Source organism: Pogona vitticeps, chromosome 1 (genome assembly GCF_051106095.1).
Source record: "Pogona vitticeps strain Pit_001003342236 chromosome 1, PviZW2.1, whole genome shotgun sequence".
Taxonomy (NCBI): Eukaryota; Metazoa; Chordata; class Lepidosauria; order Squamata; family Agamidae; genus Pogona; species Pogona vitticeps.
In genome coordinates, this window is record NC_135783.1 from 245,687,152 (window position 1) to 245,700,332 (window position 13,181).

The 13,181-nt window shown below is 42.4% G+C and overlaps 1 protein-coding gene across 10 annotated transcripts in view; it reads right to left on the reverse strand.

Annotated features, from left to right (window-relative positions):
• Window positions 1–6,834: 6,834 nt before the first annotated feature.
• The window catches only part of SLC43A3 (solute carrier family 43 member 3), a 61,012-nt gene continuing 54,665 nt past the window's right edge, over window positions 6,835–13,181 (reverse strand). For all 10 annotated transcript variants that reach the window (XM_020792430.3, XM_020792436.3, XM_020792438.3 and 7 more), the window contains 5 exons: window positions 12,116–12,298; window positions 11,188–11,307; window positions 10,885–11,062; window positions 9,841–9,964; window positions 6,835–8,087 (listed from right to left, as the gene is read on the reverse strand). In XM_020792430.3, coding sequence (XP_020648089.3) covers window positions 7,929–8,087; window positions 9,841–9,964; window positions 10,885–11,062; window positions 11,188–11,307; window positions 12,116–12,298 — 764 coding nt within the window. In that variant the 3' untranslated portion in view covers window positions 6,835–7,928. The remainder of the gene's footprint in view (window positions 8,088–9,840; window positions 9,965–10,884; window positions 11,063–11,187; window positions 11,308–12,115; window positions 12,299–13,181) is intronic.

The following is a 13,181-nucleotide window of genomic DNA, read 5'->3' on the forward strand; positions in this document are numbered from 1 at the left end:
GTGCTGTCCTGACACAACAGTCCTTCAATTTGAGCCTTCATACATTTTAGGGAACTGTAGTTGGCTGTTTTGTGTACATCATGTTCTCTGTTCTTCCTCTTCCTCCTTTGTATTTTTCTTCAGCAACACTTCATGACCCACCCCTCTCAAGTCTTCTTTAGCTCCTTTCCCACCTACGTTTGGGAGAAATTGCCATAACAGAACTATTACCAAACAATGGGGAGATTTCTTGTTCCCCAGCAGGAGGATACAAAGTTTTTCTGCATATTAACTGAAGAAACAAATGATATTCTGAGCAAATACTAAGAGAGAACAGATACAACTAAAAAATGTAAAGATTGGAAGTATTTACTGTATTGATTTATTTAAAATATTTTTACCCCACCATTCTCCTTGAAAAGGACCCAAGGCAGTTTCCATCATTAAGAGTATTGCATCTTAAAAGTGAAAATACGCAGCATGCATATTGTCTAAATAATTCCTGCCTGCAATATATTTTGCTATACCTGGGACAACTACCACCACTGCTATGTAGGAGGAGTGAATTGTCCATCGCACTTAGTTTTATCAGGGGGTTACTGGACTGTCAAACAGGGAGAAATAGTGGTGTGGGGAAAGGAGGAAGACACTTGTTCAGATTCACCTCATCTGTCAAATTGGGTGGTCTTAAGTGACATTAAGTGAATATATCTGAAAGAAAGTGAAATGCATGCAAAATCCATCAAAGTAGAAAGCATGGAGATGTTGTAATATTTCAAGCATTTAAAAAAACAATTCTGTTAATAATATTATTAGACACTCTGCACTGCAGTGAGGTGCGAAGGCAACGCTGTAGGTCTTTGAACAAGAGGTGATGGGACTATATGTCTCTGTAATATCTGTTTTATTTACAAATATACAAAGAGGGCCTATTGTAAGAAAGTAGATTCTTGCAGCAAGAGACAAAAAACTGTGGAACTGCCAAATCTGGCCTGCCAAGGTGGCCCAGGGTGTCTATGGTGAGCCCCTCATTCAGGCTCAGAAGGAAGAAAAAGCAGGAGAGTAAACCATCTGAGCCCTTAAGGTTGCAACTTGGCTAATCTGCTCTTCCCCGCTGCAGCTCCTCCTTTCCCTGACTGGGAAGCAGAGCACAAAGTAGGCTTGGCCCTTAGCTGCAGCCTCGTGGAGGCAATCCTGCAGACTGAGTGCCTGCCTACTTTCCTTTTCTCAGGTAGTCCCATGGCTGAGGACATGTTTACATACAGGAGTGTCCAGCTTCCATTTTTGAAAAACTGAAAAGCTGCTGATGGCTACAGTGGTGGCTAGGTTGCTACTGGTGGCTAGATACCTCCTCAGGACCAATCCAGGGGGCTGTCTGACAATATCACCAGCCCATTTAGTTTTTCTCTATGCATAGAGAGGCAGGGAGAAAAATGCTGGACCAACTGTCATATGAATGGTTCCTATACAGTACTTCAAGGCCAAAGGAAAGCCTGCCTCCATCTGCCACACACCATCCTGACTGAGGGAGCCAGTAACAAATGATGAGAAGACTACCATGTAGACGTGTAGCTTCTCCAGGTACCAGATCAATCACAGCTCAGGACTAAGGACACTACTGAGCCCTGAAGGAATTGCTTTTCCTGATTATGCCTGGCTCACCTGCTTGGGAGGGCTGGCCCCTGTTGGAAAAGGAACATTTGCTTGCATTCTGGAATCGTTCAGACTGTCTGACTCACAGCCACCCGATTCCCACTTTATAAGAGGCAGTCACACAGACAGAAGCTACAGGTACTACACAATGAAATATAATTGCCTTTACTCATGGGGTGATATTACAAAGGAGGTGACAGTGTATGCTTTTCCATTTTGCTGGCAAAACCTTGCATCCTACTGAAGGCATGAGTCAGCTTTCAGGTTACATAGAAAAATTACGTAAGTGAGCTTGGAGAAGATAACTCACAGAGAAATGATTATAAAAAGTTTCAGTCGGTTAGAGAAACCTACACATCCTATGGCTTTATCAAATTATCTTAAATTTAAACCATGGTTCAGAAGTTGGATGAAGCATCTTCCCCCCGACACCCCCCCCCCAAAAAAATCAATTAATTTTGTCAGAAGCAATTTCTAAACCCCATGCTTTTGAGGAAATGTCTCTGTTTCTGAAGCGGTAGTTTCACCATCTGTTAGATTATGTAAGATAGCTTTTGAGAGAGCAATTTAAATAATATATCTTCTGCAGAAAGTAAGAGCTTGATGATCTGATGCAACTATCTTAAGTAAACAGTGGGTTTGACAGAAACGCTATCAGTCTGCATAGCTTCCCATCAAGCTTAAGCAAAAAGCTTTGGCTTTAGGCAATGTAGGATTTATATATCAACTGAATAAACAACATATTAGGGTCTGAGATTATGAGACGGCTCAAAATATTACCAAAAAAAAAGGAGTAATAATGCAAGGGCATCTTAGACTTGGCATACTTTAGGACTTCAGCATATCTGATTTCAGCCCTGGGTTGGGGGCTGCCAAATGTTGTCTATGGACTACATGTAGCCCTCTCACAGGGCATTTTGTAGTCAACAAAGGGATCCCCAAAGCCCATTCAAATAATAAAAAATAGATAAATAGATAAATAGATAAATAGATAAATAAATAAATAAATAAATAAATAAATAAATAAAAATAAAAATAAAAATAATAAAAATAATAAAAATAATAAAAATAAAAATAATAATAAAAATAATAATAAAAATAATAATAATAATAATAATAATAATAATAATAATAATAATAATAATAATAATAATAATAATAATAATAATAATAATAATAATAATAATAATAATAATAATAATAATGTTCTTCTTGTTGTGCTTGTTCTTGTTATTATTATTGTATTGTCACGGGGGATTTTCACTCTCGAATTGGCCTTTTCAGCCACACTAGACGCTGTTCCAAGTCCTCGATACAGAGCACGTTACCATAGTCTCTCAAGACTGAAGGATGCCTAAGAGAGATTATTATTATTGGACAAAATAAGGTGACGCAAACAGTGGTTGTAACAAAAACAAACAAAAAGACCCCCTATGATACTCTATAGAGACACACAGTGTTTCCTGGTTAGGAACGTGCCTATTAACTTTTTTTTAAAAAATTATATTGGTAACTTCTGAATGAAGGTCTATATTATTACTCTTACATTGTGGTGTGGATGGCTGAAAATTAATGATAAGGGTTTACCCTCCCCTTTAACTTGATACCACATTTGAGTTGTAATTTTCTGGAGGGTACTTTAATATGCAATTTTGCAGCAGCTCCACAATGCAATGAATTTGCATGGAAGGAAAACATAAATGAAGTTTAATTTAAGGGTGAAGCATGAGGAAAATGCTTATTTGACAGAATCCTACCAATGTTTGCTCAGAATTCCATCACACTGGTATCAATGGAACCTGCTTTCAGTGAGAGTCAGTGAGTTTACATGAAAATACAATCCGGCACAAGTGTTAGTGAATTAAGACTTCCTTCTAAAGAAGCATAGAGGATCAGAGTGTGTCTATGAATACAATGGCAAGTTTAATCCTCCAAATAGTATTGCATGGGTGGGTGGAATGTTACTAGAAAGTCATTATGTGTTTCCAGAACAGGTTTTTAATGCACAAATCACCTTGCGTTGTTCACCTAATTTTATCAATGATCCAGATATTGGTGTTTTGTAACTCGTCCATGTTTTCCCACACTTCTGACAACAGAAAAATCTATTTGGGAGGAGAAAGCATGATAACTGCACAATGCCTTTTGATTGGCAGCACTAGGAGTCCTCTGTCTGGAACCTGCCTGCATGTTTTCTGGGTCACTTGTGGAGATACAGTAAAAGAATTTCCATCTCATGCAAGACCAGGCCTCCCATTAGCTCAGTTAAGTCGCCTCAGCTGGCCAAGCCCTGGAGGTTGCCTACCCTCAACAACAACAATACTACCTCATGGCTGACTGCATTTAGAAGCTGGCCATCTTTTCCAGGGCAAGCGGCCTTCCTGGAGCAGGAGCAGCTGCTGCTTTTTGTTCCACTCACAGCAGGCAAGAGGTAGTGTCACATCATTGCTGCCTTGTCTCTCCAGCTACCACTGTTGCTGCTGTATCAACTCCACCTTCTATCCCTTGGCAATGAGCCTCACCAACAGAACATGAGTATTGCTGCACGTGATGCAGGTTTGGCAATGCCCATGCAATACAAGGTAGTGGAGTTTCACTCTCTTCCATGTGGCAGAGGAGCTTGTGCTGACCCTGATCTTAGGCAAGATTCTAAGTTATATCACATCTCTGACACTTGAGAAGGGGAGAAATGTCTAGTCATTCATCTGAGGGCATTGTGACACCAAGCACAAAGCATTTTCAGCACATTTGCCATCATGATCTCCCTGCAGGATTAATTATTTCACTTTTTTTCATAATAATCATGGAGTCACTCCATCAGGCAATTCACTTTAAAGTTACCATTGACACACACACACAAAGCCTGGACTTTATGTAGCTTTTATCCTGAAGCTTTCACCTGGAAACATCACATATGAGCAGGCACTCCAAAGCTGTCCTCAGTTAAGGGAGTTGAGCTATTGCTCACAAAAAACCATACATTATGGTTTGGATGAAGATGCCCAGTGTGATGTACTGTAGTGGACAGAATGATGGACTAGGACACAGAAGACCTAAGTTCAAATCCATGCTCGGTGATTGAAACTTACTGTGGGGTGCACTGGTAAACTGCTCCTTAAATGTCTCACCTTGAATGCCCTATTGGGATCAGTATAAGTTGTAACTGCCTTGACAGCACGTAACACAGAATGAGGATGAACTGTCTGAACCTACCAACAGCCACATAAAGCATCTGCCACGCCACCAGTGGAACAGAATCATAGCTGGACTCTGGCCTTCTAGATGTTTGGAAGTTCACCTGTTAGTAGCCCTCACTATTAGCTATGCTGGCTAGGTCTGATGGAAATTAAGATCTAACGACATCTGGGCAGCCATCATTGCCCACCCCTGTGCTAAATACATGCCATGCCATGGGACATTAGAATTCCAGTGCATATCTGTAGAATGGTTTTGAGTACTGGAATTGTCCCTGTCACATAAAGAAATTAAAGAGGGGCCTCACATCAGAATGGGTTATGTTTCTGAGAACCTACATTTGATGCAAGTTGGTGAGGCAAAAACAAACCAAAACAAACCTTTTGTTCCAACTCTAGCCCAACTACTTGTCTTGGGCACAGATAATGGTGGGAACATTCCTAATTTGCTACTGTTTGCAACAGAGTGTTCAACAGCTTCCTGTTTGTCTCCAGAATGAGGGATTCTGGAAGTTTCCTCCAAGCACAAAAAGAATAAAGGGGTGCTTTTTCACTCTTGATTGCTTTTCAGAGAGAAAAGCTGTGGCCCCAAAAGCCTAACTCTTTGACTTCCCATAAAAGATCACAAAAAAATAAAGGAAGAGGGTCCACGAGTGGAGTCCCCTCTCAAACTAGTCGGGAGGTGACCTCAACTCAAGGGATGGTCAAGAGAGTAACCACAAGTCCTCTTTCAGAGGACAGTCCTCCCTTTGAATGGCTGCCAAAGGACATGCCTTCTGTCCAGCCCAAATCTGATTTGAAAACCAAAGAACCAAAGTTGCAACCAAGAAAACGGGCAAAGAGCCACAGAGGTCACCCAATCCCAATCCTACTCAAGTCAATCTGTTTAAATTATAAAAGTTATTAACTTGCACCTGTATATATAAATTAACATATGAAAAACAGTGTTTTGTCTTCCTTTTGGTCTTTATTCTGATAACAATATGTCACTTGCCATGCTAAGGATCAAGGTTCTCAAGTTTTACCAATAAAGAAGATGGATAAGTTCAGCATTAAGACTCAGCAACAACTACTGTATTTGCCGGCGTACAAGATGACTTTTTGGCCCTGAAAAACATGCCTCCAAGTGGGGGGGTCATCTTGTACACCGGGTGCATGTCCAGCAAACCCTCCCTCTCTCCCAGCGAAGTAACTTACCTGGTAGTAAAACTGAGTAGAGCTCCGCTCCTAGCCTGGGAACAGCCTGACTCTAGTGCCGAACAGCTGACTTTCGGGAACAGCAGAGAGGAGGCAGCCATTTTGAGATGCGACCGCATGGCTGCTGCCTCTCCAAATGGCTGCCGCCTCTCCAAAATGGCTGCTGCCTCTCTGCTGCTTCCCGACAATTTGCTGTTCAGCGCTGATGCTGTCCTTTTTCCAGGAAACCCTCGCTCTCTCCCAGCAAAAGGAACCAGAATCACGCATGCGGAAGAGGGGGTAGTCTTATACACCAAGTATATAACAAACTCTACATTTTGAGTGGAAATGTTGGGGGATCGTCTTATACGCCCAGTCGCCTTATACACCGGCAAATACGGTAACTGCACCATCTTGCTTTCTGTCCCTTGCTATGTGGAAAGAAACAATGAACTTGAGGATGAGAATGCCCATGACTTGAATAAGTGTTCGCTGCTTCTAACATTCTACCATGTTAATGAGCTGGGAATTTTCAGTAAAGCTGGGTTGTTGTTTTTTAATGTAACTTTTTGGACTTTGGAGGTTCACATGAAATCTAGGAGTGAACTCTTGTGCCTTTAATAACTGTGTAGAGGAAGGAAATTTCAGGAGGGGCACCTTGTTCTGCAAGTCGTACCTGCTCACCTATTAGAAGAACAGAAGACATCTGTATTGAATATCTGTGATTCCCCACTATCATTACCTTAAAACACTCCCGGGGCCTTGCTGTCATGACAGTTTTAATCAACAAAAGTGATATTTATTTTCAGTCATTTCATTAAGAAACAACAACTTTTCAATTTCAGCATTTTAATAGCATGTTTTTATTTTCCTCCTTCATTTTACCTATTTCTCTTTTTTAGTTGTGGTACATACTTCAGTTTTATAGATCCAAAGTTAAAACATATTTTTAAAAACTTGAAACTGTGAAAGCTGATGTTTTCTTAACTCATTCACCAACTTAATGGGCAAAATCTTACTGTATATCTTTGTCCTGGCATAAACCAGGCTGAGGCATCAGAAGTAGTTAATTTAAATTAATTTGAAACTTCTTAGCCACCCATGCCCAAGTTTCAACTTCAGAGGTTCCTTAAGACTCCCTTTTGTTTTGAAGAAGTCTTTGGAAGTGTTAGAATTGGGGGGGGCAGGGGAGCTTCTAATAACCCAAAATTGCTGCTGGTGGTCTCAATTTTAGCAGTGGTGATCTGGCATTAAAAACTCCCCATTCACCATTCTGAAGTTCCCAATGGCTTCTCCAATGCAAAAGGTACCCTTATGGAGCCTTGGAAGTCAAAACAGGATAGAAGCAGAGGTAGGAAGTTTTAAACTAATTTTAATTAATTATTTGTAGTGCCTCAGTTTGGTTTACACCAACAGAACAGTGCTAACAGAATTTCCCCCAAAAAGAGGACAAAAATATGTTGGGATCTCCACTTTAAAATAAAGTTGCATTTTCCGATGCATTAAACATTCTGTAACTGGAAAAGGTTAGATGACCTCTAATACTGGCATTTTAACAGCGACTCACAAAAAATATAGCTCTGCAAAATAACAAAATACAAATACGTAAAATACGTCTCAGTTCTCCATATTAGGACAATACGGTATGGATCGATTCCTAGAAAAATAATGCTATGTAAAGAGGGAACAATAAACAACTTGGTTTTGAAATATGGGGTCAGTATCCAACCAGGAGTGTTGCATGCTTAAACCCATTTGCTCTAAGGGGCTTAAGAATGTCTTCCGTGTTGGATTATGTCCCTCTTTTCCGGAACTGAGGCTCAAAAAAGCAAGACTCATTAGCACGGGTTGTTCAGTTCCCTTAATGCATCTTCTTAATGTTCCCTTTTGTTAAGAGAGGTTCTCAAAGTCTATGTAGTGAAGGGTTCAGATGGAAGACTCCAGCCCTGGTTTCCCTGCAGGCAAGGCTGGGGTGTCCGTCTGGTGTGCCGCATCCCATTCTTTCTGCCGTCGCTTGCACTCTCGCCACACCGTGAAAGGGTTGACTAAAGCCAGCAGCATTAAGACTATGAGGCCAATATTCACCTGAAAGAAGAGATATGGAAACGATAAAAGATGGCAGTGCCTAACAACCTTTACTTGTAAGAAGGCACTTGCTGTTGTTCTCAGAAGCTTCAGAACCCAAATTGGGAGTACAAGTCTCAGTCTGGTACCTAGTCTTGGTGCTACCTAGGATTCTCTATGCTCAGGCTTCGGAGCCTTCTTCAGGCGCTCTAGGGAAGTGGCACGTAAAACATCACACCCTACCGTTGGCAGGCAGCATAAAGCCTCTGGAATGTCTAGACCTGGCATAAACAGCAACTTGGGAGCACAGAGGCTCAGTTTTGACTGGCCACCTACTAGCTTGTGTTACTTCAGCCTACCTGTACCTCATGTCTTTGATCCAGAAACTCTCCAGTCAAGTTCTAGGTTCAAGGCAGACCACTCACCATCCAAATGTGGCTCTATGAATTGCTCATACACAGTTTCTGTTAAGTCCCCTTATACAGGACACTATATTCATATTTCATCACTGTCCTCTTCCTCTCACTAAGATGTTACAGCTTATCATCCATAACCATACAGTTTGTAAAATACAGTGGTGCCTCAACTTATGAACTTAATCCATTCCAGAATGATGGTCGTTAACTTGAAATGCTCGTAAGTCGAAGAACCATTTCCCATAGGAATGCACTGAAACGCCATTAATCCATTCTGACCGGGGGGAAAAAAACACAAAAAACAACCAACCAACCAAACAAACAAACAAAAGCACTGCAAGCCCCATCGGAAGGCGTTGGGGCAGGGGAAAAATTCCCCCCCAAACAACCAGAGCAGGTCCCATTGGTACATGCTGGGGCCAGGGAAAAAATTGCCAAACCACCTCCCCTCCCAAAACAAACAAACAAACAAACAAACAAACAGAGCAAGTCCCATCAGAACGCACTGGGGCTGGGGGAAAATAGTCAAAACAAAACAAAACAAAAAACCAAACAGAGCAAGCCTGGGGCTGAAATACACACAGAGAACCTGCTGCGGCCGGAACACACACACACACACGCACACACACGCACACACGCACACACGCACACACACACAGGGGCCAAAAAATTAATCCCCTCCCCAAAATAACATAGCAATCCCCATAGGAATGTGCCAGGGACAGAAAAAAAATCACTCCCCCCTCCAAAAAACAAGCCCCATCGGAAGCAGCACTAGGCAGTCCAAAGCCTCCCCCCACACTCTCTAACCATTGGGCTGAAAGAGCTACAAAGAAGCAGCCTCTTCACTGACCATCCGAATTCCCCACCTTTTTCTCAGTCGTAACTCGAAGCTCCGGTCACAAGTCAAAGCAAAATTTTGCGACCGGAGCTGATCGTAAGCCGGGATGTTTGTAAGTCAGGGCACCACTGTCCTTTCTGGTTGTTAGTGTAGCCATACGGATGTGATGAAGACCAGTGTTAATAGTACCTATTTACAGATGTGACATTGAAGCCTTAAAGATTTTTAAGCTACCAATGAATGTCTGTGAATGGGATCCCTCCCCTTTTACCCCAAAACCTAAAAAGGTTTGTAATGGAGAATCTTCCACCACCATTAAACCACAAGACATTAGGAAATCTTAGAGCATGCCAAACTCTTTTGCCTAAGGTTAAGTCTACTCACAGTCATCCCTCTGAAGCTACTCATCCCTAGACAATATGATTCTTTCAAACATTATTTCAAACATAACAGGTCTCTATTTGTGGTACTGAAAATTGCACAGTAAAATAAATTCACTGGGATAGAGAACACTCACATAAAAGGGGTCCCCCTCAAGTGGGCCCTTGACGAGTGAGAAGCAAGGATACTGGAGGAGTGACACCACAGCTGAGAGCCCCATGACCAGACCATACAGCTTCCCGAAGTGTTCCAGGGGGAAGCTGCCGAGACACAAAAAGATAAAACCTTGGAGATACAATGGCAATGGCTTTTCTAAGTGCCCTCCCTCCCCCAGCTTTTGCTTCTTCTATTCTCCCACATTGATCTTTTGTCTGACTTTTCTTCCTTTTCACCCAGGAGAGTGCTGCATCCCTGGTACGTTCAGGGAACGAGGCAGAACATTTTTTACAGCTTCTGCATCAATATTTCATGGCCTCCACCCACTATAAGATATTTCATTCAGGATTTATATAAGGAGACGTTTGTGTTGAAAATATAATCTACCCCCAAAATCAGTGTTCTCATCTATTTGGTCATCAGTGTAAAAAGAAGACCACTAGTACACCTGAACTCGTATCCTCCCATCTGCTTTCTACAGTATGCCAGGCTGACTGCAGCAATGACTTCTGCAAAGTGGGGCTCCTGTAGCTTAAGTGCAAAGCCGAAGCATTAAGAAGTTCAATCAATGGGTCGTGTAACCCAACCTCTTGTTTCTGGCAGATGCCAGCCCAAGAAGTATCTCTTAGACGGGTTATACAAAACCACAGAACTGCAACTGTGCTAGGAAGTTGTTTCTGAAGCAGAATTCTGCAGGCAGTAATGTCTAAAATGTTGTTGTTGTTTCATCATTGTGTCCAACTCTTCGTGACCCCACAAACCAGAGCACGCCAGGCCCTCCTGTCTTCCACTGCCTCCCGGAGTTTGGATAAATTCATGTTGGTCGCTTTGGGGACACTGTCCAACCATCTCATCCTCTGTCGTCCCCTTCTCCTCCTGCCTTCACACTTTCCCAACATCAGGGGCTTTTCCAGGCAGTCTTCTCTTCTCACCCTTTTCGGTTTCCACCCATCCCATTTTCTCACTTATTTTTAACACTCATTCCCCACCCCTTTCCCTGTTCTCAGAAAGATGAGATACTTACGCAATAGCCAAGAAGGCAGCATTGCCTCCGTAGAGGAAGGAGCGGCTCAGAACCTGCAGGATGAAGGTGGCGTACTGCACAGGCAAGACTGGAATGGAGGCACAAATTGAGAATGCTATGCACTGCAGCACCGTGATGGTCAGTGAGAGAATGCAGGAACGCAGGTCGGCAAGCGAATCTGGAAGAAAGAGAATGAAGTCAGAGAGAATGCAGAAGAGGACCAAGGAATTTTTTCAGTACCAATGTCCTTGCCGGTCTGTATTATGCAAGAAGCAAATGCAACAAAATTCATAAAAGACATACCTTGAGAATTGCTTCCCTTTTTCCCTTTGCGCTTGTGGCGGTCAAGAATAAGCCCATTCCAGGGGGCACACAGGACTCCACACAACTGGGTAAAGGCAAAGGCGTTGGTGTAACTGCTCACTATTAGTGGAAAATATTGAAGACAATAAGCAAAGCAAAGCAAAGTGTGGTGCTTATATACCACCCCATAGCACCTCACACACTCTCTGGGTGGTTATTATGCAGGCTACACATTGCCCCCCCAGCGAGCTGGGTACTCATTTTACTGACCTCGGAAGGATAGAAGGCTGAGTCAACCTTGAGCCGGCTACCTAGGACTGAATCCCGGGTCGTGAGCACAGTTTTGGCTGCACTGCAGCAGTTTAACCACTGCACCATGAGGCTCCATAAGATGACAATGTCCTTTGAAAGAGGCTTTCTCTGCTTCATACTTATAACCCACACCAAATGTTAACGTGAAGCTATGCTTTGTAACATCCCAGCCCCAGAAGCCTGAAGAAAAAAATTTATTTGGAGTAGAGCTTTCCTGAGAAAAGGCAGCCTTTGTCTCCTAATGAAAGGAGAGAGAGAAAAGTCAGGGCAACACAAAACTCGAAGAGAGCAAAATCAGAGGCAAGTCCTAAAATGGTGCTGAAAAACATAATTGGAGCTAAATGGTGGAACATCTTCCTCAGGGGCACAAGCATGTTTCTAGTAAGGTAACATCTCTAATCATCCATTGTTTTATCTTTGTACTCTTCTGGTTCACCGCCCCAGTAAATTAATTTTACTGACTCTTACCCTTCCCTGCATGCATCTTTTTCTTTTGTTCCCCATATGCCCTAAACCCCTTTTATCCACCACATCTACCTTTGATGATGAACCCATTTCCACCTCCCCAAGAAGACAACCAGTCAGTGATCAGTCCCTGAGGATTCCTCCTCATTACCCAAGATGGCATCTCCATGAGCCAAGTGTATCAGCATGGGGTTGAGGGTGCCGATGAAGAGGTAGTGGCGCAACTGCATTACCGACAGCCATATCAGGTGCCAGAAAAACAACTGGGAGAAGACACAGCTTCTGAAGGAAATCACAGCTGGCTCCTTCAAGCTTGGCACCACTGTGGTTTCATCTAAAAAACAGGGAGGGAAGAAGAAATAGTGTGGAGTGGTGTCTGAATTTATCTTTAGGTCACCAAGACCAAGACATGTCCACAATAATACTTTTCTACTGTTTTACTGTTGGTCTTACCTGTGTGAGAGAGCCTTTCGGGAATAGGTCATATGCTCATGGACTGAACTAGCTTTGGAAATGCTTTAAACAAAGGTTGGTTCTATTTAGAAAGACCCAGAGAACAGTTTGTGCTAATTTCAACTATGGATGAGAGGTGGTGATTGTTATCTGAAGCAGGTAATAATATATGATTTATACTTTGACAGTAGCTATAAGACTCTAAATGCTACCAAATTAGCTCTGGAATGTAAGCAACAGATCATATGTCAAGGGGGAACCATGAAGGATAAAAAATTATGCCACCAAGTCAACTTTTCCTGTTTGCCCACCCAAGGAAAGAAAACAGTTGACTGTAATAGTCTAGAATTGCATGGGGTCATATTTTCAAATTTAATATGTGCTGTGCTAGTTACAGTCTTGCATGGTTCCCTGTGTGGCCCTCAAAGCTGATGGGATCCTAGTCACTTTTCCTCACAGGCTGGCAGTCCACTTATGTGGTTTTACCCTTAATACATACTCGTGATAAGAAAATAAAGTAGCAATAGCAATTTGTACGGATTTGTCGAGGCCATGTTTGTCTGTTGTGTCAAAAACAAGGAGTACCTCAGTATGCCAACAATTCTTTCTTGGCACAAGCCTTTGTGGGCTCTTCTTGTCACATGCCACCTTTGGACTTAGGATGAACCTTTAAGTGAGTGACGTTTGCAGAGGGAGGGTGTCACAGATGAGCTGGAAAGCTTTAGGGTAAGCCAGCCCATGACTGATGGTTTCCTTCTATTCCC